Source organism: Manacus candei, unplaced genomic scaffold, assembly GCF_025592945.1.
Source record: "Manacus candei isolate 608988 ecotype Guabito, Panama unplaced genomic scaffold, ASM2559294v1 h1tg000011l, whole genome shotgun sequence".
Classification (NCBI taxonomy): Eukaryota; Metazoa; Chordata; class Aves; order Passeriformes; family Pipridae; genus Manacus; species Manacus candei.
This window is the reverse complement of record NW_026138059.1, coordinates 13,275,528-13,303,230: the sequence shown is the minus strand read 5'-3', so window position 1 is coordinate 13,303,230 and position 27,703 is coordinate 13,275,528. Positions and strand designations below refer to the sequence as shown.

The 27,703-nt window shown below is 34.6% G+C and overlaps 2 protein-coding genes across 13 annotated transcripts in view; one reads left to right on the top strand and one right to left on the bottom strand.

The window, feature by feature from the left end:
• The window catches only part of ANGPT2 (angiopoietin 2), a 46,465-nt gene extending 39,696 nt beyond the window's left edge, over positions 1-6,769 (top strand). For both annotated transcript variants that reach the window (XM_051778114.1, XM_051778115.1), the window contains one exon: positions 190-6,769. In XM_051778114.1, coding sequence (XP_051634074.1) covers positions 190-350 — 161 coding nt within the window. In that variant the 3' untranslated portion in view covers positions 351-6,769. The remainder of the gene's footprint in view (positions 1-189) is intronic.
• Positions 1-27,703, bottom strand: part of MCPH1 (microcephalin 1) — a 73,204-nt gene that overhangs the window by 24,641 nt on the left and 20,860 nt on the right. For 4 of the 11 annotated variants that reach the window (XR_007902865.1, XR_007902866.1, XM_051778101.1 and 1 more), the window contains exons 8-9: positions 17,276-17,346; positions 4,150-4,227 (exon numbers count right to left, since the gene is read on the bottom strand). Coding sequence is in view for 6 of the 11 variants with exons in the window: in XM_051778101.1 (XP_051634061.1) it covers positions 4,150-4,227; positions 17,276-17,346 (149 nt within the window). In the remaining 5 variants the exon portion in view is untranslated. Of the gene's footprint in view, positions 1-4,149; positions 4,228-10,244; positions 10,409-16,949; positions 17,143-17,275; positions 17,347-22,286; positions 23,017-25,110; positions 25,881-26,837; positions 26,951-27,703 lie in introns of those variants that run through there. The other 7 variants (XR_007902868.1, XR_007902867.1, XR_007902869.1 and 4 more) reach the window with 7 other exon arrangements.

The following is a 27,703-nucleotide window of genomic DNA, read 5'->3' as shown; positions in this document are numbered from 1 at the left end:
CAAGAATATGTAGTTGATACATAAAATACACTTCTTTCCTGACTTTGAGGCAAGTATTTTATACCGACACTTCCAAATCACAAGAATGACAAACTGGACTTGGATTTCTTTCTCATTTCTGGACAACAAAGTGACCTTATATACTATTTTGAAAATTACTTCTGCTGATGTTTGTCTTCTGTCTTGCAGGATGGTGGTTTGATGCTTGTGGTCCTTCTAACCTCAATGGAATGTATTATCCATTACGACAGAACAACAACAAGTTTAATGGGATCAAGTGGTACTACTGGAAGGGTTCGGGATACTCTCTCAAAGCTACAACTATGATGATACGACCAGCAGATTTCTAAATGTTTTTGAATTATGTGAATTGTATAGTCTTCAAAGACTTAATTTGCCAAGCATATAAACACACATCTGCAACTTGTCTCATTTTTCAAGCCCAGAAATCATGCACTAGTCCTCTGAATGGGGTCAGTTCAGTATAACTCCTGAATTCCAATAGCCTTCATTAGCTAAAGCTCATATTATTTAACCAGACACAAAGTCTAAAGCATCAACTTGATATAACAGTGATTTGGCCAAATGACTGAATAAAAAGAACATCCAAGAAACTGGCAGACAAGGACTCTGTTTTACCAATCATTTATGCTATGTATGTGTTAGTAAGTAACTGGAACTGTGAAAAAAACCCTAAAATAGTTTTAGAAATACGCGTTTTGCCTCACCACTGTACTTTAAACATTAATATAAAACACTTAGCTAGATCTAGAACTATTTATCTTTATCTTTCTGTGTCATGTTCGCCCTTTATGTATATAAAAAAATACTTTCCTGTAATTAGCTCAATACTCTAGTCAGAGAATACATTCTTTCCCTCCATAATCTCCTAAACAATTCTTACATTTATTTGGGGATTTTTTCCAATAGCCTATATTATGTTATTTAACAGAGGAAAAATAGCATTTGAATAGTTTGCATTTATTCTTGGGGAAATACCATGTACAAAACCCACCATTTCTTTCAGTTTGTACTATTACAGTAACTATCTTTAAATTACAAAAATTTCTATAAATTACAATATAGTATGTATTTCTTTATATTTTTATGAAGATTGTACCTTTTTTCTTCCCTTGTCATTTACCTGTAAAATAATTGATCGGTATTCTACAAACTGAGACAACGGCATTAACACCAGATGTCCAGTTGTCTATGACAATCATTTATCACCTGGTGCTGTAGTATATCTATGTGTTTTGTAAAAATAACTTATCTGAAAAACATATGCATGTTCTTTGATACAATTAAAATTATGCTTATGATACAAATTACTACATTTTAAAAACAGGAAACAAAAATCTGAAAGTAATCTAAAAGGTGACACTGTTGTTTTTTTGCAGTAAGGTTAGGAATTCTCCCTAAAAATTCTCTGTAGGTAGGCCCTTAATGTATGCCACAATGTGAATAAATTACTTTACTAGGTGATCCTTGCTTTTTTTTCCTCCTTCTCATTTTGTTACTATATGCCTTAAAATTGCGTACTAAACACTACAGTTCAGACTGAGAAGATATTTCTTCATAAATCACACAAAATAATTTTATGGAGATTTTCCCCAAAATTAAGTTTAGCTTTTACTTCTCATGCTTAGTCTTAGCCTTAAAGTATTATTTTTGTAAAACTTTACTTTCAGCAGATGACTGAACTACTTAAAATGCAAGAACATAGCCCAAAACAAGACAAAATCCTTAGGCAAAAAATTTCAGCAATCTTAGTTAACAAAAAGGGCAACAAGGCTCATTAAAGGTCTAGAAAACATGTCTTAGGAGGAACAGCTGAGAGAGCTGGGATTGTTTAGTCTTGAGAAGAGGAGGCTCAGGGGGGACCTCATCACTCTCTCCAACTACCTGAACAGAGGTTGTAGCCAGGTGGGCTACTGCTGCACCTGCAGTGAGGGGAATAGAGGAAATGGCCTTAAACTGAGACAGGAGAGACTCAGATTAGATGTCAGGAAAAAATTTTCACTGTTAGAGTGGCCAGGTATCAGAATAGGTTGCCCAGGGAGGTGGCGGAGTCATCATCCCTGGAGGTGTTTAAGAGGCATCTGGATCTGGCACCGGGTGATGTGGTTTCGGGGTTACAGTGGCAGTACTGGGTTGATGGTTGGACTGGATGATCTTGTCAGTCTCTGTCAACCTTGATGATTCTATAATTCTATCTTGAAAACAGTAAATGATTTTGAGAAAGATGGAAGAAAACTCTCCATTTTATACTGACAGTCATTAAAGCTGCTGTCAGAGAACCCCACCACTCACACCACCACCATTCTTCACTAAAAATGTGTTATCATTACTAAAGGATAGCAGATACAAAAAAATATTTCTAATGTTACTTCATGATCTGATTTTAGATAAATCTAAAGAATGTAAATTAACAGTCATTGTCTGAAGACTTGCAAAAATAGTGTACTTAAAATTACTGTTTAATATTTTATTGTTTTTCATAGCAAACTTGTAAGGATATATGAATCCCAAACTAAAACAAAATATGTCATAAAATTGTTTTCTGAATTCCTAAGAAATGTCTTAGAGAGCAAGTAGTAAAGGAGGTAGCAAAGGAGCTGTGCATACCAAATACACAACACACAAAGAGAGGCCTAGAGAGTTGGCATTTTTCAGGCTAGAGAGAGAAGGGGAAGGAGATACCTTACTGCTGCCTAGAACTGCCTGATCGAGGACACAGAGAAGACAGAGCCAGACTCTTCTGGGAGGTGCACTGCAGTGAGACAAGGGACAGGGACAAGATGCAGCAAATACAAGTTGGAACTGGAAAATGTAAATTTTCTTTTTAATTTATTCTCTCATTACCATGAGGGTGGACTGGACAAGTCCCTTGGAGCAGAGTGTTGAACTAGGCAACCTGCAGAGGTCCCTGCTAATTTAAAATATTTTATGATCCTGTGAAATCTAATAGAAATGCTGAGTATACATTCCTGCATTTCCTGCTTTGCTGCCTTTAATTAGACAACTAAAGAAAATGCTCCCAATATTTGTGATACTAAGCATATCCACCCCAATAATCTACACCAAGGAAAAAAAAAGCCAACAAAACCAAACAAACCAACCCCCAAAAAGCTTCTCAAAAACCATGATGGAATCTGGCAGAGTATGAATGCTCAACTTGGCAGAGGAAAATAGTGTTAACTTCCAGTTCACATTAATTTTATTTATTTTGGAAAAAAACATTGTATGACAAAAATAATTTAATATTGCATGGCTAGTTTTGATTTGTTGAAAACAAGTCTTTCTAAAGCTTAAGACTTTTTCATGACTATTCTGGGAAAGTGATCAAATATATTGATGTAGATATTGAATAGATTACCTGTTTAATGAGACTTTTTCATTTTGGGGGAAAATGGAGCAATTTATCAACACAAACGTGAAATTTTAGAGTGAATATGTTTTTAAATGACATTTTATCTAAAGAGGATTGCATGGCTTCAACTGCAAACACTAAAGTGAAATGAGAGGAAACATTTCAGAAGGAATGAAATAACAGTAAACACTTGATTTATAACAAAAATAAAATTACCGTTTAATTAATTAGAACATATGAAGTACTGATACTCGCAGATCTGCACAGGTACACAATGCCCCCGACATGCACACTTTTGCACTTGTTCCTGATTCAGTATTTGAGAATGATCATTACAGGCAGGAAAAATGCTTCATTTTTTTCCTACTTAGCAGTTCTAGAAGGCCACAGTAATTTTCCATTGGCCAAGAAATTTCTGGACCAAAAAAATTGAGTCCAGGACCTGCAAATCTTTCTATTTGGCAATAGCATGCCTCTCCATTTTATATACAAGCACAGGTAAAAATAAAATTAAAGTACATTTATACTTCAATAAGATCCTGGTTTATTCAGATGTTAATTGGTGGATCATTTTTTTGCATTTTCCACGCATACCAGAGTTTTTGCACACACTTCAAAAAGTAGTGGACAAAGGAGAAAATAACTCCTTACAGTATTTACTTTAAAAAATATTTTTTTCTAGTAGGCTTTCTTGTTCCCAAAACCTATTTAGAGGGCCAGTCATTTCCCAGATAAACAAAAGAAGGTTCAGAAGCTTAAAGGACCATTAAACTTACAGGAGCTGCAGGAAAGCTGGACGAAAGCTCATATGGTTCCTCTGAAATCCAATGGCCCAGTTCCAAAGACCACAGAACCTAGAATTAAATAGGTAGTAAGTAGAGCTCTTATAGTTTCTAAAAAAATAAACTCTTTGAATGTGTAATTAGAAGTAACAGCGCTGTTGTAACAGTTGTTTGATATTTCATTTATCCAAACCAAATGATTTGCTGAAAAATCACGCAATCAGAGAAGATACAAATTTTACAACTGAAACAAACCATTAAAATACCAGCCATATTTCTATGCATAGCTACATTAAAACTTAAAACCTTGTGAGGGTATCAGAAAAGTCAACTTATTTTCATCACAATACATAGAATTAGAACAAAGATTCCAAAAGGGAAGTTATACTATATCAGTTCTGTTCTCTTGGTTCAGTTAATCATTGAACTTCATGAGGTTTCTGTTAGCTCATTTCTCCAGCCTCTCAAGGTCCCTCTGAACAAGAATACCCATCTGGTGTATGAAACACTCCTTCACAGTTTTCTAACATCTGCAAACTTGCTGAGGTTGCACTCTTCCCCATCATCCAGATCATAAATGAAGATGTTAAACAATGGTGACAAGGATTATGTAACTATTGCATAGAATATACATTACATATGTAAATTAGCCTGCAAATAAGAAAAACTCAATTTAATTCACTTTGGTCCCCTCCTCTGTCAATGTCACATTCTAGAGCACAAAAAACACTGACTCTCTAGAAGATACATAATCATTTGTGTTCAACTGAGCTCTGAAACACTGGATCAATATGATCCTTGGAGACTAGCAATCCTAACACTTTGGACTACTTTCAGACTTTTGTTCCCATCAGCGCCATCACAAAACTATTAGCAGAAAAAACCTACTTAAAATGGTTGTATTTTAATTTCTGAAAGACACTACTTTTATATTTTTTTTGGTAAAACTTTCCCAAAACTGCTTCATCCAGCATATTTTTCCACACTGATTTTCTAAACCGTTCTTCAAAACAATTTACCATAATTTGCAGTTGGTAGACTATAATATTAAAAGCCCCCAGATAGTGTTTAGATACTATCCCTCAATTGGCAAAAGCATCATCTTAATGAGAAAATGAAAAAGAGTGAAGTTTCCACATTGGCTCTGTCCTTGAGTCATATAAAGGACATTTTGCTACTAATTTGTAGATAGTCTAAATTTAGAAGCACATTCTGATGGAAGACAAGATTATTTTCCTCATTGATTTTATCAGTGGTGAGCCATAAAGCTTCTTATATAGGTAAAAGACTGGTAAATTCTTTGCCAGTTTTGCCCACTCATTCCACTCAACAACTTTTCCCTTTAAAAGATATTTAAGCTTCACAACATCCTTCCAGCAGTTGCCATCTGGCATCTCTTAAATAGCCAAAGCAAGCAATGCTACCTACGAGTACCTACCCTGCTCTCCTAGAGCAACAGACAGTATTAAGGGAACAAGAAGCATACATATACCCCCAAAATGGGATATATGGAATTTACCAAAGAGTAAATCCCTGTTTTAGAATAATTGTAACTCTGTCACATTTACCCTAAATAGCTCTCTCACCATTTTAAATAGATGATGCCTGTTTCTTACTGTTAGGACAGCCAGGCACCATTAAACTGTCATTATTCACCTTAGAACAAGCTGAATTTCGTCAGTGCATGAAATTATTCCCATGCTTGTTTCACAATAACTGAAATACTCTGTATTTTTCTTTCTTTTGGCAGATGCCATACAAATCCATATATTATTAATTTTAATTATAAAACATTACCTCATAAAATTTAGGAACAAGTCTGTGAGCTATTCCACTTGGATAAAAACTGACATTGTAGATATTGAGCATGGTAAAGTTATCCTCTACAATGTTAAAGCTCATTGATGAAAAATTTTAAGCTGAACAGTGATTATAAACTAGCAACATAACTTTATAAAATGGCCTAATTGTATGTAGGAAAATAAGTTTCTGTGAAGGACTTTTTTGCCCCAAGTCTATTGCTACATGAAGTAAAATTCCAAACTCGTTTTTGATTAAAAAATTATTTTCTAAATTAAGTTCTATAGTTTTCAGTTGAAAGCAGCTTATGTCTCACGACTTCCAGGGAAACCAGCAACTTTTAATGTGAACTGCTACAAAAGCTGGTGCTTTGTGTGATGTGACAAGTCATGTTTGACTTGTGAGGGGAGGTATCTAATTTTGCAGGTGACTAGAAGTGAACAGTGATTTGTTGCTGGTAATAAAAAGCAGCATATCTTCAAGCTTATTGTTGAACTTGATCACAGAATTCCAAAGAATATTATGTTTTCTTTTAGAAGATGTACAACCAAATATTTGAAAATGCAACGCATATACAAAAAAGAAAATAATTTCTACAGTCATTATATCATACCAAACATAAAAATAAGAGTTAAGCACATTAATAAATCAGTGACATTTAACAAATATTCAAAACTCAATAATGCATTTCTGTGTTCAGCTAAGTATAGTAACTTCTTAAAAACATACAGTCTGCAATTTAGGATTGTAAATTATAAATTTTAAAGTGGTAGCTGTGTGTATTTTTTACAATTACTTTTAGCAATTTAAAGTAAGAATATTGAAGTCTGTGAGTTTTATACTTATAGTTGTGTATATTTATTGAAAATAAAAAACTTGTTAATCCAAGCCATTTCTCTTTTAATTCCAGTATAGATCAATTTTAACTGAACCAAGAAAATTTAACACAGAGACATGCTACATGAAAACAAATTCTTCATAAATAATCTTCAGCAGGAACAGATGTACCATGCTGTGTAATGTGTACATCATGTCCTTATAGTACCAAAATTATGTTTGTACCAAAAGTAGCTGGACAACAACTCAAGCAGATTAAAACATAAACCCAAAAGATTAGTTATGATTAAGTAATCCCTTTTTCTTTTCCAGGCCAATTCTACAGCAACAGATCTACCAATCCTTGTAATATTTACAGAATTTTGTTTAGAAATGAATTCTGTTTGTCTTAACAAAAGATGGATTAATGCTTGTCTATCATGGTTCTGGAATTGAGTACAAAGGCATTGTATCTACGTCCCTAGATAAAAAGAAAATTAGATACTGAGTTCATGAACAGGTCCTGGAGCAAATAATTAGGTCACCATTCACTAAAACATTCAGTTTTCATGAAAACAAAGAAAAGAGCTTTCCATTGCAAACTACTGAAAGTTTGCTTCTGCCTTTGACAAATTTTCAACTAGTATATATTCACAGCAACACTAGAAAAAATGCTTCAAATTCATGTAGGACAAAAACAAGTTATGATTTGCAATATTATTCTTAGTTGAAATACTTCAGAATATAAACACTTTTCTATTGAGAAGAAAGGGCTATCTAGAAGTTTTCAAATGTGCAGTTACAGAAGATTTAACTTGTAATTATAAAGCAGTACTGTATGGATCAAGTAAGAATGCTGGATATAGGAGTATCAGAAGTTAGGAAAATACAGCTGATAACATTGAGATATTGAGAATATACCAGATTCTAGTAGAATACAGTCTTCCTGATCATGGAGGACCCAAGTTAGGAGAAAACAGAGAAGGAAGAAGAGAGTGAGAAAAGCTTATTTTTTCTGTGGACTTCTTACAACCTTAAAAGAATGTTTTCCTTTGGCTTTGGACTCTAGAATCAAGTTGATCAATCTGTTACTTCATCCTCAAGTATGGGCCATTTCAAGTAATTCAGTAGCAGACAACTGGTATGGCATGGAGCTCTAAAAGTGTTCTGTAGGTTATACAGCTAAAAGTTTAGCCTTGGTGCAGTTTTCCTCTGCTTATCCATATCAGCTATGTTCTCTTATCATATAGGGAACGGTATGTCAGACATCAAGTTCTCAAGGATCTGAAAACACACTGTTTGAGTAGTCATTATTTATGGTCTCTTACCCATCCAGATAGCACACTGAATGATCATATGGTATTTGTACTCAAATAATTCATCCTGGAATATATAAATAGAGTGCTATGAAGATTAAATGTCTGATGGCAAATCTGGTATTTCTCCAACATCCATCTTTAAAAATATAATTTTAAGTTTTTCTCGGAAGAAAAAAATATTTCAGTCTAAACTATCTCCATGTTACAAGTCGAAATGCAGATGTAAATGACTTCTCAAAATGTTGAGAGACATCTTACAAAAGACAATCATCACTGGTCAAAAGTAATACCTTGTTTAAAAAGTGTAACTAATTTCTCCAGATTGATCAATTATTTTAATTATCCAATTTGAACTATTTTACCCATGAAAGTACTTATGATAGGGTTGATTACATTCAAAGGATTCAATAATGTAGCATCAATAAAAGGAGAAGATTATTTTGCTTAAATGAAGTTCTCCTAACTAATTTTCTACTGAATTCCTGAATTCCATCTACTGAATGATGGTTAAGTAAGGCTTCATCTTTCTCTTCTCTAGTTTTTCAGTTAATTAATTTGGGTTAAAAGATGGCAAAAATTATGCCAGTGACACAATTAGAAATAAGACAAAAAAGCTCTTACATTATAAGAGTCATTGATTTAACCAAGTTAAGAAATAATTTTTTAAAAAAAGTTCAAAGCAGTAATTTATTTCAGTGAAAGAGATTACTTAATTACTTGAGGGAATAAGTCTACAAGGTAGACTGTAAGATAGGAGGACAAAATTTGGCATTACTACTGATCAATACAGTCTACGAAAAGTATGGGTAGATGGTTTCACCATGAATTTGTTCACATAAGTTCAGAGTATAAAATGGGTTGTGAAATGCCAGGACAGCAATTGTCAGAATACTGATTATCCAAATACTGCCTTATGTACAAACACAGGAAGCTATTTTGTACTGGTTACATCTTGACTGTCTTAGTAGTTATTTGAAGCTTTTTTCTGAGATACAATGCAGCTTTCATGTTTGACTACCCTCTTATGAAAAAATAGCTTATAGCAATTACGTTGTGACTTGTTAAATGCTCCATACAAAGCCAAGTGTGGGACAGATATTTCAGTGTATTTAATTCATAGATGCAAAGAATCATATAGTAGTTGCAGCTGGAAAGGATGTCTGGAGATTTTCTTTTCCAAACCCCTGGCTCAAATGTGTTCTTTTTAATGCAGCCAAGCTTAATGCAGCTATTAGTCTTTTTTTTTGCCACAAAGGTACGTTACTGGATCCTCAAGGTGACGAAAGATGCAAACCCTCTATTCCAAGGGAAATTAATCACCAAGAATTTATGAAAACCCTGAAGGATACCACAACTTCAGATGACTTTATATATATCACTCAGGACAAGCTACACACTGCTAAGTGTCAGACATCTCAAAAGCCAAAAGGCAATAGGAGTTTATTTTCAGCCCAACAATTAAATTTTCAAGTATTTGTAAGAAAAAGGAAACTACAAAACTGAAAGTTATTCAACAAACCTTTTCTGTATAAGATGAAGAGCTAATTCCATATAAATTCCAACAGCAATGTTTCATAGTTCCAGAAATAGTTCCATTATCAGAGGGAGCAATTGAGATGGCTTAAGCCTGGGCTGACAGGTAAGCTCCCCACCCAGTCACTGCTATTTCTATTTTATATTTTTCCTACTTGCAGCAAAGGATCTAACAATTCCCCTTAATTTTTACCAAATGCTGAACAAAATGCATGTTTCAGAACAGAACAGAAATATATTATCAGGATATAAAAAATTCAATCTGAATAATGTGAGCTGGCTAACGTTGAGCAGAAATGGTTTATTTAGCCTTTACTCTGTCCAAAAATAACGCATAGGAGATGAGCTTCTCATCCATGAGATAAAAGTTCAGGCCTTCCTAAAATACATAATGAGGTACAATACAGAAATTCTTTGGTTAGATTAAGCGCTGAAAGACTGTAACTCACAGTAACAGAGCTTCACACAGACAAATTTCATCTAATTGAATTAATTCTAGGTAAGTCTGAATATCTGAACATTGCACCATTGTATGTAACATAGACCCAAGCACAGTTGATATTTCAGCTATACAAAATAAGTTTAAGTTATTGTGTAGTAAAATTAAAAAGCACTTCTCACCCATTCATAAGAAACACTCCAACACCCATGAGCAATTCTCAGCATAACATTCAAGGTATGATGAGGATCCCCAGTAACTACATGACTTCTTGTTCCACATACATCATTTGAGAACAAAAGTCTCCAAGTTCTTTTCATCACCTGAATTACTGTCTTACTACTTCCTAAAAAGAAGAAAAGGAAAAAAAGACCCCAAACAACATTGAGTGAATTTACAGAATTATAAAAGCATATACACCCAACACAAATTAACTCAAACTCATCTCTTTCCTCACTAATAATTTCTTGTCCTTTTCTCACTAAGCCTCTACACACTTGGTAGCCCTGAATTCGTTACCCTCTCAACAGAGTCCAAACAGACCCTTTTCTGTTATCATACAGTCATATCTACTTGCACTTCAAAGCCCTTTTGTCCCCCACATCTATCTTGTCTGTTTAAATAAAAGCTTTTGAGTGCAGAATTATCTAATATGTTGTTTGTGTACAATGCCCAGTACAACAGAGCCTAATTCTTGGTTGCTTTTGTAGTACTATCAAAAAAGTATCACTAAGAAATGTAAACATTTAGACATAGCACTCTTAGCAGGTTTTCATTAGGAAGCATGAGATTTTCAGCATCTGAATAATATGTTGTGTCTAAATTTAGAGAGAAATCCTAAAGTTCTGTCTGGCTTTCTACCTACAGACTTGAGCAAATGTTTCAATTAAAAATTCTCTTATCCTTAAATACAATTAAAATTAAATATAAATTCCAGAATGTCCACCTATAACTGGAATTCGAGGTCTCTACATAGCTGTGTTGAAGCACATAAATATATTATTCTGAAAAGAGTAAGATCTTGGTATCACTAAAGAAAAGCTGTTGCAAGAGAACAATTTACTGTTCTTACTAATCGTTATTTTTACAATTATAAATGATCATTAAAGAATCCGTAAATGAAAGCCAAGTTCTGGTGGCCTCTCTGCTCCCCCCACTGACTTTGAAACATCCAGGGCATTTGACACAAGATAAAGCAATTAAGCACAACATTGAACACAGTCACATCTATCACACTGGTGATCTTTTCAGGTAAAACATTAATCACTGACACTCAGGGTGCAAGAGCATTCAGAGCATCTCCAGAAGACTCTGTGGTTACTTCATTCTCACTACATTTCCAGATTTCCACAGAAAGGAAATCTGTTACAAACTCGCAAAGTACCCCAGCTAAAAAAAAAAACAAACTACTTAGTGGAATTCCAAGAAAACTGCAAAAACTTCTTCATAGAGATTGGAGCAATCTATTTTTCAAGAAGTTTAAAACAAATAAATTAACAGTAAAAACAGTGTAGCAAACCAATTTCACACAAATTAAAAGGCGATATTGTATGCTGAGATAATCGAAAAAATCAAACAACTGACCACTCCAGTGTGAATTCTAGCCTTGGCTATATGGCTTTGCTTGTTACTAGAATATTTACTATTCCCTTTACATTTTGTGAGTTTTAACTTGACATAGCCTACAAGTGAATGTTTTCACAACGCTGCAACCCACAGTGGCTGGTCCTGCCCAGAGTGCATGCTCAGGGGATGTATTTCCATGCTCTACCTGAACCTTGTCTTAGTTCTTTCCCATGTCTACATAAAATTCCTTATAATGAGATGAAAAATTCCTGTTGTACAAGACTCGAATCTAAGATGTCTTATAAATGGCAGAGAAAACTCACCAGTTTATACTTGAGTCAACTGCAAAAACTGATGGATGAAAATTTACAGCAAAATTTCACTGGATTTGTAAATCAGAAAAATAGGTAGCTGCTGTCTGTGAATCAGTGAGCAGCATTTAATATAATCTCAAAACATGATGCCATGAAACCACTGAACTCATGCATCTTAAAATGTAAATTCTAATGAACCACTTTTGAGGTTGTAGTTACTGGGTAGTAAAATTGGCTTTTGACCACTGGGTTGTATTTTGGAGGACTATTTTCTGTTCTTTAGTTCTTTTGGAAGCAGTCCCTTTCCTTTCACCCATTTAAAAGTTGATGTATGCCTACAGCTGTAGTCAGCCAAAAGCACAGTCTTGACAAAAAGGTTTTGAGGAAAAGCAATTGTTATCACCAGATATTTTAATTTAATGAAATAATTGGCTAGTGGGAAAAGTCAATATACAAGCAACATAAAAGAAATAATAAGAAAATGACCTCTTTATAAAAAATGAAATTTTCCCCAGTTCTGCCAGGATTTGTTCTCCTCTTTTAGTCAGACCACAGCCTCTGTTTTCCCCTACTATCTGCACTGTAGCTGTGATCTTCACCTGCTCCACAGTGATACTGTAGTGCACGACTTGCAAAGACCATTTTATAAACTTGGTGTTACTAGCATCCAGTCACATTAAGTACCAGAAAAGTATTACTTACATTTTATGTTTCTGACATATATACTTGTTAATAGCTATTGACAACCATTTACATAAAACTTCTGAAAGAACAGCCACTAAATACTGTTTCTGAGCACTTATATCTATATAACCATTAAGATTTAAGTACATCAAGCCTGAAATAGATTTATGGATAGTAAAAATATCTTGAGTTTTGAAAAAGAATTAAAAAACTGTAAGCAAGTGTAGTATAAAATATGGAATTGTGTTTTTGTTGGATGTTCTTTATGCTGTAAGACCTTTAAGAGAATGATAAGAGCATGCCAGAAAATTATTAACTCTCTCCCAAAATATGCAGTGGCAGCTGCTTCAAATATTTTGAAACTAAGGGGCTAAAAAGCCTACAACTGATATTTACTCTGCAACTATTTGTATGAAAGAAAACGTTTTAAACTTATGTTTTAGATTATGATTTTTTAAATATAAATAATTAAAATGTAGGGGGAAAACCTAAGTCTTGGGCTGAACCATTTATTACGTACAACTACTATTTACATTTCCTTCAGAAAAATTCAAAACTTGCTTAAAATTTCAGTTCTATTGCTCTGAAGCCCTGCTGAGCTCACCTGTGGAACTAATTCAGTCTGCACCATAGCAACAGAAACATACACAGTGCAAATAGCAGTGACATATACATGTGTGTATGGATTTCTAGCCAGAACACAGAATGAAATAAAGTGCACAGCCCCAAAATTTTGCATACACATAACAAGATTATCGACATTCAAATTTAAACTGTGTGCTGAATAAATAGAATGTTTAATAATTAGAAGACACCAGTCATAACCAGTATCCTTGTTAGCTAGAGATGTGAAAGGACAAGAAAACATCAAAAATCTGAAAAAAATTCCCCTTTGAAAAAAAATTCAATTAGAAACTGTTCCATTAAAAGGACTAAACCACTTCATAATTACAGTATTACCTGGAGAAGAGTCTGAGTTAATTAACACATATAATAGAAGTATTAAACTTTGAAGACAAGGAAGGAAGGAAACCATTTCCATTATGTCTTGTATCAAAGCATCTGATATAGCAGAAGACAGCAGTGTAAGCTTTCATTAGCAAAAACAAAAAGCGAAGGATTTCCAGTCTGAGATGCCACAGAAAAAAGGATAGTATTTGTCTTCTGCCCTCTCCTTCTGATCAGATGGAAAGGAAAAGGCAGCTCACCTACAACAAATAAAACCTGTAATTTAAAATTCCAGTTTCTTCCAAAAGAAAGGCAGAGATTAGCCCAGATGCTGCAGAAACAAGAGTATATTTATTAAAAAATATAATTTTTATGACTTTATTTTTACAGTATAGTGGGGTTTTTTTGGCATAACTTCAGTATTTGATGTTCAGGTTAAGTAAACATTCCTTCACTCTTCAATATTTTCTAGTAAATAGAAGTTGTTCACGTAATGTAACACACAAGGGATACTCAAAGAGTACAGCAATCCTCAAACCAGCAACTCTGAAACACCTTAAAAAGCACCCCTGCCTTCTTCTGCAATACCAGCCATAGCTTATGTGCAAAGCAGGAGTGTTTGCCTCATATGGACTATAAAGAAGCTTTTTAAGAATTAGTATTATAGAAGTCAGGAAAGGAGGGAGTTCATCAGCAATGACCATGAAGGCCTCCAACATGCACAAAGGTAGCACAGAACATGAATTTTAGCAGCATCAGAGAAATACATAATTAAACAGAACATAGTCATCAAAAAATGCATGTAAGAAGATGTTTTGAAAACCTTAGCTAAGAATTATTTGTAGCTACATAAACATACACAAATACATAATCATTTTAATTTTGTAGAAAAAAGCAGATTGACCGAATTTTATAAAATTATTTCAAACAACTCCTGATTTTCAAAATCAATTTATGAATTTAAATTATTTCTCCAGATAACTATTGGTCCACAAGAAAAAATAATTCCTACTTCTGCACTCCAATATATTGCCACAACTCAAGTAATAAGCTCTCAAAGTTTCCTTCGAGTAGTGTACTGACCTGAGACCACAAAAATATTTTGAATTGCTAGTACAGGCCAAAAACAGACTTGAGGATAACTCATTTTACCCACTAATGAATCAAAGAACAGAAGAGAGAACATACCCTGATGCAACTCCGGCTTCTCTTATCAGTACAGAACTGTTCTCTATCGAGCAATCAAGCAATTTGTCACATTTAAGAATGGAGTTGAATTAGCTGTGTAGACTATTAGACTTACAGATGTAGACTAATAATGTGCACCATGACTGTTCATTATATGAACATTCTTTGCATAAACAGAACACAATTTAGATACCACTGACAAGGCAGATATTAAAGATAACATAAGAAGGAGTCATTTCAACATACACATGGTAATTTCATTCTGTGGGTAGGTAAATTTGAAAACCACAAACCACATCTATTTAAGTCTTCAGAAGCAACATAATGCAGCATATTCAATAATCTTTTAAATTCATGATAAACATGTAAGGTCTACAATACTTCAGAACTGAAAATGTATACAATGTCAAAATGTAAAACCAATCAATAATAGAATGGAATAAAACTTCAAGACAAAAGGATGCAACTTTTATATCGAAATATTTGAGAGAAATTCGATGTAGTATTTTTGGAAATGTAAGTTTCTGAATTCAAACTTGTTGCCAGTAATACTTAGTGCTGATATCTTACTCTACTGCTAGCCTGACCATTGAAGAGAGGATAAAGTGAACTTATCTGTAATCAAATTTTGTTCTGTTCTTAGCCAAAAGACTTTCTACTGCATTACTTTCTAGCTCCAAGCAAGAAGTCACATTCAATTGCTCTTGGAAGTTCCAACTCAATTCTACACTGGAGTTTTACAAACAAAGAGTTTGTGCAAAAATAACAACAATGCAACAATATATATTAGATATGTCTATCAGAACATGACTATAATTAGTATTAATATTAAGTTACATAAACTCAGAATTTAAGAATAAACACTCAAAAAAGACATCTAGTAAGAAATTAAGTAATGGTTCTTGTGGTGAAAGGACTGCAATATTAGACACTCTACTGCACAGGTTAGGTCAGATGATTGAAATCAGACATGGGGTCAGATTATACAATTATGAGGACGCATTTCATACTGTCTTAATACATATTGTGGGATCTGCAAAAAATCATGAACATTAAAGGATTCTGGGACGTGACAGCCTGGGAAGGCAAAAACCAAGGCTTAAAAGCAAGGTTTTGCTTTTCTCTGTCCAATCTTTCTGTGTGGAAAAACTCATCTAAGTCAAATATGTATGTTTCAGCATGATCATGATGTTCTCCTTCAGCATGTAAAGCCAAGGCTCACTGCTATCAAAATTAAGCTCTTTTAGTCAAAGTTTGGAGTTAAATCCAAAAAAAGGAACTCCACTAGGTTCTTGTGGCTCCTTGCATAGCATTAACTCTAAAGCTAGATCCTGATGTGTTGAATATCCTTCCCTGCAATTTTTATACATTATGAAAGTATCACTAATCATACTACTACTTTTGCCAAAACTTGGGTTAAAAAAAAAAAACATTAATATAAACCAGGACCAGAGCAGCTTGAAATCCTACAGCTGCTTCTTCAGCTTGAGAGCAGAAATGTTTGTTAACAGTTTCTTAATACCTTGTCTATAGGTAAGTGAAAATACTGGATCCACACAAATGAGGAAACCTGCAGCCTGTCCTGACCTTACCCTGCAAAGTCAGCTTTTGAATTGTGGCTTTTAGGCTACAGTACATGGCACACATGATGATACAGGGAGTATTCTGAAAAAATGTCCTGTCAGTGCACTTAAAAGTTATTCAAAGACTTCAGAATGCAGAAGAACGCACACAAAACATAGAAATTGTAATAAATTTAATTTCTTCCAAACTGTTATTTCATTTGCATTCAGAACTGCATATTTTTCCAAGTTAGAGGTCACTTGCTAAGCAGACAATATTTTGTTTTATTGCTTCAATAAGACAAGCAGTTCTCTTTAATTACAGTTACCAAGTGGAAAACTTAGCCAAACTATGTTCTAATTTTCAGCTCTACATTTTTCAAGTTAATTGCTTCCCCCCTCGCTATGCAATTTTTCTTCTGTGCTCTTTGTGTCTGTTTTATTTTTTATGTTGCTTTTATTGCAAAAAAACCCAACCCAACCCAAAGAAAAACAACCAAAAAAAATTGAGTTAGCACTTTCTTTTCTGACCAGCAAAAAGACATCTGCTGAGCATCACTGTGAGTTCTAATGCATGTTTGTAGCAGGATTATTATTAATAAAACACTGGAAAAGGTGGTATTAAGTTAACTGGTCCTTTTATTTATCATTAATCTCTGAATCCTGAAGAGTGGCATTATCTGTACTCTGACTCAGAACATACTTCTTTCTGAATTATTTTTGAGGTCTGGAATATAAGCTTTTACATAAACTATATAGTTTAGCTTTCCTTTATATATTTTCTAGAAGCACAGTTGCATTAAGTACTTCTTCACAGTCTGCCAAGAAAGAAAGATTTTTCTAAGTCATCTGAAATATAAAACATGCATTTCAGTAGCTGAGAGGAAATAGTATTTGTAAATCTCCCCAGTACTTAAAAAATAACGTGATACTTCCTGTATGCTAATTTACCAATCCCAGATAGAAGGTGTCCAAAACGTATTTTTTTCTTCCTTCTAAGTTTGAGTAGGTGTTTCTTGGAGCTGAAGGACAAGGAGAAAAAAGTCCCGTTTTGTACAACCTGCTTTTCAAGAAGGTGAGCTCAAATTTTCCTTCCTTAAGCACGTCATGGGTTTTGTTTCATAAGTGACAAGTGGAAATTAGACCATAAAATGTTTTTCCAGGTCAGTTTTCAAGAATAAAGTACATTCACATAAAGAATTAACTTGATAATAATAATTTTATATCTGTGACTGGTTGAATTCCAGCTTAAGTATTTTAGATCTCATTTTATCTTTGAGTCAAGAACCTAGGCCTCAGATATTTTTCAAGAAAGGATTTCAACCAATAAATAGCACTTTTGAATTGTATATTAGTCCAAATGCTCCTCTTGTGCCTTAAAGTTGACTGAAGTTCTGAAAGAAATATTCCTCAGAGTACTCTCTATCTCAGATATATGCTTTGATGGAGCAAAAAAAGACCTTCTCCTTTAGGACTCAACAAGATACTTGCCTTATATGATTTGGCCAATATACCTCCTTTTTGGAGGCCAGGAGGGAGGCAGGGGAAAGCAGTGCATGTGTGTGCAAATACAGTGTAAGGGAGAGTACAGGATTATTATCCTATCTTGTTTGTATACTTCAAATCCCTTCTTCTCTGGCTATTTTAAGTCCATCAGATGGTTTTGAAATTGGTTTAGAACTCTTATACTGACTTTTGATCTTTACAGCAGTATTTCAGAAGTAACAACCTTCAGTCCTACTAGTACATGAGCCAAAAGACAGAGCCATGTTTAGCATAGGAATATTCAACAATCAGGTTAATTTCACTTTGCTTTTATCTAGGAAGGTTGTAACTTGGATCCAAAACCTTAAGTCTGCTTTTATAAACAATCTATAAATTGTAATACATTAATTTATTCAAGTAATTGTGGCTCATAGCTGAAAATAATTGGTAATTGTAATGAATGATTATTATTCAGTATTTTTTAAACAGCAATTATTCAAAGCTGTAATTTACTTTCTGGCTAGCCTTTCTCCTCTTATCAGTCCTTTGATACTGACATTTTTCCAGTTTCCTCTGGCTGCAAAAGTCAATTTCAACTGTAATTTCCTAACCAACTATAGCACCTCTGCTTTGGTCTTAGAAAGATATGAAAAAATGCACCCATTCTAACTAAATTCAATCCTGCCATGGGGAAAGATGAAAAAACAAAGTAGGCTACTAGAAGACAGAAAAATAAGATGATGTGACAGGTGCCTGGGCACCATTTTTCCTTCACTGCCAAATACTAGAAAACATGAGAAATCCTGTAATTGCAGACACAGCAACCCCTAGAACTTCTGTTTGCAAGATGAAAGATGATGAGTGGTTTCAGACTTTTCAGACTAGCAGTGTCAGAGTTTACAACTTACTGACATTTTCAGTTTTCCACATACAACCAATCATAGCTAACAACTATATTTAAGAGAAAAAAGTCAACCATAGGGGATACAAAATCTCTGTAGCAAGAGATAGCTTTCACAGCATTCTGCAAGTTTAAGGGACATGTTTACCTGCCTGCGATCGTTAGCAAAACTGGAGACTGACTTTTTCTATTAGAATAGCCAAAGGTTAAGGGGAGAGCAGATGCTTCTTTCCAGTCCTTTGGCTGCAACAAAAAAATTTCCAAGTCAATCAACATGACATGAAAAGTTTTATTATCATTTCTATAAGCACAGGCAGCAGTGATTCCCATTCTGATGGGAAGCTTAAGTCTTTCCAACAGGTACCAATTAGGGGTTGGCTTCCTGGTCCGCTGCTCAGGAAAAGCAGCAGTCCAGTTCTCAACTGTCTTTCACTAGGAAAATTTCATCTCTAGACCTTATTATGAGAAACCTGAGGAATCACTGAATCATAGAATATCCTCAGTTGGAAGGCACCCACAAGGACCATCAAGTCCAGCTCCTAGCCCTGCACAGGATAGCCCCAAGAATCTCACTGTGTGTCTGAAAGCATTGTCCAAATGCTTCTTGAACTCTGTCAGGCTTGGTGCTGTGACCACTTCCCTGGAGAGCCTGTTCCAGTGCCCAACCACCCTCTGGGTAAAGAACCTTTTTCTAATATAAGAAAGAGACAGAGACAATGTGACAGAAGTGAATTTCAAGAAGTGGGATGCAAAGAGTGGGAGAAAGTTACTTTATAGTTCAGATTCTAACAGAAGATGAAAGACTGGGTGAAGGAAGGGCACTCGCTCACCCCAAAAAGTCACAAGACAGGAGAAAGAGGAACAAGGGCTATCATAGGGCAACACTATGTTACAGAGAAAACTCATATAGGCAAGAAGAAACATTTTAAAGACAACACTAAGGCACAAATTAATTCTGTCATTAGTACCAAATAATGCCCAATGTATACTCACCTTCCCAAATAATCTGTGAGAAAGTCACACAGTTTCCGCTGAAATTTTAAGCAACATGAACTTCTCTCCCCAAATCCCAGCTTCACCATGGTTAACAAAATTAGTTTGTAACCTTCTGTAAATAATTTCAACAAAAAATTAAGTATCACGTGGGAGTGAATGTGTTTCATCTGTTCAGACATTAAAAAGGGTTTATGCTTTCACTATGATCCAATGAAGCGAACAATCTCTTTGGACAGCTGACTTATGACCAACTAAAAGCACTTCATAAAGCTTCAGATGAGAAGCTGTGCCGTAACTGCAAGATAAAAAACAAGCCCAAGGGTAGTGGGCAACAGTAGAGTAGCTTCAGCAAAATTAATGGTTTGATATTTAAGACCTCATCAGCCACTCATTTGATTTTTGGTAATAGTGGTTGCCACTCACCATGGAAAGTTCATTAGAAATGATGTTTGCTTCAGCTACTTCATTGCAGACATCACTGGCTTATTAACTCTGTTCACAACAGGTCATTGGGCAGAAGCAACTGAGGCACGGACAAATTTCCATTGTGCAGGCTGTAGGGATGGAACCATTTTTAGAGGGAAAGAACAATTTTGAATCCCCCCAACTGTTACATGGTGGGTTTGCACAATAAGTAACAGTGTGATGTTAATTTGGATAGTTGAAGCCTTTTGGAGATGCCAGCTATGCAGCAATGAGTGGAATCTGAGGTGAATATAATCCTGAACATGTTTTCAGCCAAAAAGAGTCAAGTCAGGATTTATGTTAACTTTGTGTTAAGATACAAGATTGTAAACTTCACTAAATAATTCTCTGACAAGATTGTAACCCACTTGTTGATGACAGTAAACAACCTGAGTTAAAGCTATACAGCACTCCAGACAATATGGTAAACAACTGAACAATACTTATTTCAGGCTTTGAAGTGCGACAGCAATATTAGGAAGGGTAGAATAATAATTAAAAAAAAGAATTTTTTAGCATCTTGAAGAATTATTAATTAATCACACTTGCACACAAATCTTTGAAAAAAAGGATTTTTGTATAGTGAGTGTGTAATGTGTTGCAAAATTTTTTTCCTATTTAGCTGATTGCATATTTATATTTCTGTTTCACACAGATTTGTTTGTAAGATCATAATTCAATTCTACAAAGATCACACCATTAATATATAAAATGTTTAATTTCAATGTAGAAAAGCATGGTGATATTTGTTTTAAAATATTAAAAAAATCTCAATGAAGACACGTCAAACGCTGATAAAATGGAGTTTAGGAAGTCTTTTGTTCAGGTTGATTTTCAACAATTTTCAAGATCTGTGAGACTATAATTTAGAAAGCAGTTGTATCAACTAAAGGATTTCCAACCTATAGCGTCATGCCAGACACCAGTAGGTTTATGTTGGGCATTCATTTTTCCAAGAGTTAAATTAAAAAAAAAAAAAAGAAAAGAGGATCTAAGCAGCAGTTCCTTTTCCTCCTGGTAGTTTCTGATGCCAAGAGGGAAAACAGTTTCAGTTTTACACTGATTCTCTGTCAAACCAGCTGCAGCCCAGTGGATTGGCTGGTTTTCTGGCATGATGGTTATGACCTCAGTGCTAAATGTAACACTGCACCCCAAAACTGGAAAAGAACAGAATATATACCTATGTTCAGCAATGAGGTAGGTACACTTCAAGCATGGACTCCAAGCTCTCACTTCTTCCACAGTGTTTATGTATTGTTCCCCTCATGCTCTGAGCCAGAAAGAGCTACATCTATTTCTCGCACTAAAGCCTCCCTTCCACCATGAAATCCAAGAATGCATAGACTTTTAAATAAAAGGATGGAGATGATATAGATGTACTTCAAGTAACCTGGGATTCCAGGATTTTATTCTCAATACTTATCCCTATCTACTGTTCACCATGTATAGATCTTGAGCAATTTCCTACTTGCCTAAAAGTAATAATAAAAAATACGTTCTGACTTTATGTAAGACCTCATAAATAGTCTCTGAAACAAAAATCACAATATCTACCAATCTTATAGAAAAAAACCCCAAAAAAACAGTGAAGTGGGTTTTTTTCTTAATTCTGTGCAAACAAAAAAATCAAAACTCTCCATCTACTTAAGCCACTATTTCTCAAAAAAGGTTCTAAAAAACAACCAATATGTAATTTGTTGAGTGAGCAGAAATTCAGTGACACCAATTGTTTCACAGCACAAGCTTAGACTCTTCGCAAAAATTTTCCCTCCTCTCAAAAAATCTCATCAGTGCAATGTTGACACATGTACCTTCACCCAAATCCAAAAGCTATAGAAATACAAGCCAAGATGAATGTTTAAAAACAAAACTGAAGGAATTCCAGTTAAGTCCATACTATTGTCTTTGTGAAAATACAGTTTTAATTATCCCTCATGATATTTAACTGGTTTTTTAATGTGGTTAAAGAGTTTCTTCTATTCACTCAGAAAACAGTATATTAAGGATTTTTTTACTGTAAAATTTGAGTTGCATTTCTAGTGATATCATACTGTTAGATGCTTTAAAAGACATCCATAGCCTCTCATATCCTTCTAAAACTAGGAAACAAATTTTTTATTTGAATAAAAATGGCAGTTAACTGGTTATTAATAATGAGTCATATTTTTAAAGTACAAAATATTTACATTTGTGACATGCAGCAGGCACTGTGGTAAATGTAAACTTTTTTGTGACAATAAGCAATGAGCGCTCAACCTCATACCAAGTTTATCACCATTGTAAATAACTTGTTTGAATACATTTTTGGCTTTATGATTAATTTTAGTTATTTCACTTTGTCTTCCCTATGCAAAGCAACAAAGAACTATGTATCTAATTTCATGGAATAATTAAAAAATGCATCACAATACATAAAGGGTTTATTTTATTCATAAATCCAGTATCATCAACTTAAATTTCTAGAGCAGGGAAGACTCCTGATGACATTCACAGACATTAATTGACAGTGTTTATCCTTAACAACTCTGTAGGAGAAGAATCTGAAACTATCCTCATTGAAGTGTTGCTGTCTCTCAAAACTAAGAGTCAACTCTATAAATTTATTTTTATGCACTGCCTTTGAACACACCAAAAGTCCTGGTTTTGGGGTGGTAGTGTTGTTTTAAATCCGGAAAGCTTCTTCCTGAAGCCATTAAAGATTCCTGACAATCTTACTTATCTTCCCCCAACACGTCTGCATCTGTCATTATAAACTGCTCTGTCTTCATGGCTTTTGTTTGTTGACAATACAATTTTAGACAAATTTGATTAGAAGTCTTCCATGTTAAGAGTACAATAAGCATGCCTATATAAAGAGTGTAGACAAAGAAATTATGAGTACTTGTAATTTAAAATTGTTATATACAAGCATCTGAACAAAGTAATTCCCTGATTTTGACTTCAGCTAAAACAAAATACAGGAAACTCAACTTGCATGAGGTTTTGAAGAAAACAAATGCATAACACATTAAGCAAAGCAGAGAAATACAGAATCTACAGCTTGATTTATGTTAAAGAAACTAAAAATGACAAATAGAAATAACCATGAAAGTAAATAATGTTAACACTTACACCTAGTCTTATTTCATAAAGGTATTTTTCCATGGCTTTTTTAATATTTACCATCACATAGTGATCTCCAAATGCCTATTGATATGCTTTCACTGTACTGAATGAGTTAGAATTGTAGTGTTCACTGTAGCATACACCACAGCAAATGAGTAAGAACTAAATTACACATAAAAGTTCCAGTTTAGACTTTGTCCAGGAATTACATTCAGCAAACATCTAAAATATTTTTAAAGAGGCAGTAGATTTTTTAGACTCTTTTTCTATGACAAAAACCTAACTGCAATTTATATAGCTATCTTTAATTTAAGAGGCAAAATAGTGAATTTAACAGATTACACTTACACCAGATTTCCAGCAATACAGTCTGTTTGAAGATTAACACAGTAATCACATGGAAATGTTTGTACATTCAAATAACTAGGAAATGGCATTTCTTTTGGACTTGTATTTTTAACATAAAATTTCTTTTAAGATTTAAATAAACATTAGAAAAATACTTCATAATAATTCATGATTCAATAAAATAATAGTTTTTCATTTATTTGTGCTATTTATCTCAGACACTTTTTTGTTTGGGCAAAGGAAACAAACTAATGTTTTCTAACTTCACTTTCACATCATCAAAAGTTAGCAAAACATTGCAATGTTTAAGTTGTAGCCACTGGAAAAAAGTATTAAATAAAAATTTGTATAATGTTCTGTTGTTTTTATAAAGCTTCCAGAACATATTTTGATTGGTACTAGAGAAGTTTTGCCATTTAATTATTTACAAAAATTTATACAGTCTAGTTTTGTTCAAAACAATGCCCTCTTAAAACTTTTAAGTGCAAGACTCTAGTTGCCAGACTGTCTGGTTAATCACATAGCATCTTTTTGTGAAGTTCTTTTCACCTTTCAATCAGACCCCCACTCTCCCGAAAAACTGTCTTTAAATGAATCTGCATAGTTAAACTGACAATGAAAACCTTTAAAATTAGTTTTAGAAAGCATTCATGACGTGAGTGAAAGTATGTACTGCTATTTTATTGATATTTGAGTGAAACTGTATTATCACCCAGCTGAAATGGATGGATGAAAGCAGCAATCTCGAAACACTGCATAAGAATTTTCCCCAGAGCCTACTTAGCTTTGCTACTGTTAAACACCTCACAGAGCATTCTTTGCAAGCAGATACCAAGCAGAACCACCTCTGACTGCAAGGTCAGGTCTGAAAAAGGGGAACAATAAAAAAGGACTTCATACTGGTTTTTGTTTCTCTTGAGTATATAATAGTTATGTCGGGATCTTAAGAGAAATGAGTCAAAACTAGCACTGATGTAGTTTAATTGCACAGAAGAAGGAATCAGTACCAACAAATCTGACAAATCTCCACACACCATTTCTGCAAGTAGCCTTAGAAAGAGATACTGACTGTGGTTTGTGGATTTACATTTAGCATCTTTAGTCAGATTTCTGTGCCAGGAAATGAAACTCTTCTGGAGAGATGCTATAGCCTAAAAAGTAGACTGTCTTAACTGCTTCTACAGAATGTGGATCTGTCAGTCATGGCTAGGCTTCATGAACAAAGATTTAGGAAGGCTCTATCCACGTTTGTTACAGGCACACTGGTGGCTTATGAGGCCAATATGAGATAGACATATCCGATTACAAAAGGCACAGCAGAAAGACTCCTTAGATGGTGTATTCAGCAGGATACGATTCCTTCTGCGTTGTCTTTTCTCCTTGAGGGTGATCTTGTGTGCTTTCTCAAAGGAAATGGCAGCATTGTAGATGGTGTGTCTCCAGGTCTACCGATTTGAGGCCAGAGGAGACCAGTTAAGATGATCAATATGGCCAAGGCTGAGATGTTGTTTCAGGGAGTCCTTGTATCTTTTCTTCGGGGCTCCTCTCTTGCAGCAGCCAGTGGCAAGTTCACCATAAAGCAAGATCTTAGGGAGGCCGTGGTCCTTCATCCTTGAGACGTGCCCTGCCCATCGCAGCTGTGTTCTCAGCAACATGGCCTCAGTACTTGTGCCTGCTGCTTGTTCTAGAACAGATGTATTGGTCACATAATCTGACCAGTGGATGTTTAGGATTGTTTGGAGGCAGCGTTGATGGAAGCGTTCTAGGAGACGCAGGTGGTGGTGGTAGATGACCCATGATTTGGAACCGTATAAGAGAGTACACAACACTATGGCTTTGTAAACACTGATCTTGGTGCTTTTCTTCAAGTGTTTATTATGCCATACTCTTTTATAGAGTTTTCCAAAAGCACTGTATCCCTTTGCTAACCTGTTGTCTATCTCCCCATCAATCTTACCATCTGAGGAGATGAGGCTGCCTAGGTAATTAAACTGCTGGACTGATTTGAGCTCTGATTCGCCAATGGTGATGTGGGGATGATGGAAGACTTCCTGAGGTGCAGGTTGATGGAGAACTTCTGTCTTCTTCAAGCTGACTTCCAGCCCAAAGAGCTCAGCAGCGTCTGCAAAGCAGGATGTTAAATGCTGCAGAGCTACTTCTGTGTGGGCAACAAGGGTGGTGTCATCAGCATAAAGCAGGCTGCCGGGAGCTTCTTGTGCCACGCGGCCGGGACCCCCGGCTGCCGAGAATGTGGATCTAGAGTGAAATGATTTATATGTTCTACATAATAGTTATTAATTTTACGAATAATAAATATCTACATATTTAGGAAAGTAAAGGGAAGAAATATATAAGAAAAGTAACAAGTAGCAATATTCAGAGAAGTCAAATAATAATTTTAACCCAGAGAAGATCATTGGTCCATGGAGATGAATATCCCATCTTCGAGACATTTAAAAGGTTGAACCTAGTAATTGCACCTGCTCACATCTTTTACATAAAAGATCAAAATCTGTGAACAGTCCCTTTGAAACTCCAATAGGTACCAGTAAAACTTTAGTACTTTAGGACTTCCCATTCTCAAAACAATTCAGCATTCATTCTTATTGTATGACTTGCTACTTAATGATAAAAAGAACTAATATTCATTTTCCTGGTCAGTTTTATATTTACTTAAAAAAACTTTTAGAAAGGAAAAACAACTAAAAAAAGATTCAGTGCTGACCCAAGCCTCTCTCCCTTTTTTACAGCCAAACTGTGCTCAAATATTAAATTCAGATATTTAGTTTTACTGTAACCTAAAAGACAATCCTGCATAAATCGTTATCCTGCAGAAACATCCACTGGTGATGATGTACTATAAAACAATTAAAAACCACTGCCACATTTAGTAACTCCTCCAAAAGGGACAGGCATCTTTTCAGGTTACTTCAGTGGTTTTTCAGGCAAAACAGTTCAGGTTGGCTTATTAAACTCCTTTATGATGTCAGCTTGGCATGAACTCTGCCACCACAAGTTACCAGAAAGCTGAGTTCTGTGGTTATACATGAAGACCACTAGTGTAATATTTCAAGAAAAGTGAGATTCAGAAAAAAAAGTTATTAAATTGATAGTGCATAGAGAATGCATTTATTTTTTGTACATATAAAAGCGTTCAGTGATTCTCCAAGAGAAAGAAAGAGTTTAACAAACCAAATGTCCAGTTAAACTGACCGTTCGGAGTCTTCTAGCTTTTCTTAATCCTCCATTGCATTTATTCTTTCATTCATTAAAAACTTTGCAAGAACCATCAGTAACATGACACTCTGAAACTTCATTTTCGTCACCTAGAAACAAAATTTAGAAACTTGAAATGAAATATGCAATCTTGTGAAACTGCCACCAATTATTTTATCATGGTCCAGTGCTTTGTATAGTTAAGAGACTTAATAATTTGCACCAGTTACTTTTCATGGTATTTCAACTAGAGAAAAAGAATGACTTTCAAGCATCTGACTTCATCTTTCAGTACCTGTTTTTGTAAATGAACTAGTTGCAAAACTCCAAATTTCCAATATTTTGAAAACCATATATTAACTACAAGTAGAGAATCAGCTAAATTGCTTTCTATTCATTATCAGATTTGCAATTTCTATGAATATAGATATTTGAGTCTGAAGCAGCAGTGACTAGATTTTCCCTTTCACATTGAAACACCAATGGTTTCAGTACACACTATATAAAATGACCTGAAGGTCTGGAACATGTTTTCAAACAATTTGCAAGCAAATCTAGCAAGCTGTTAGCAGTCAAGGTTGCATGCACATCCTGGCATATCAACTCTATTATTTATAAAAAGGCATCATCCATAAGAATGCACCCTAATGTAGCTGCCAAAAAGCAGTATTTTTCATTATGTATTTTATGAATTAACACATTTAATTCTTCAACATGGTGAGGATGACTTTTATAAGAACAAAATAATAAACCCCTGAATTGTTTGAGAAATTAGCTTGCTTGCATAAGATGAAAAACTTTGATTTATCTTTTGGTCAATGAAGTTTTAGTTGCTCAAAATTTAAGGAGATAATTTTCCCCAA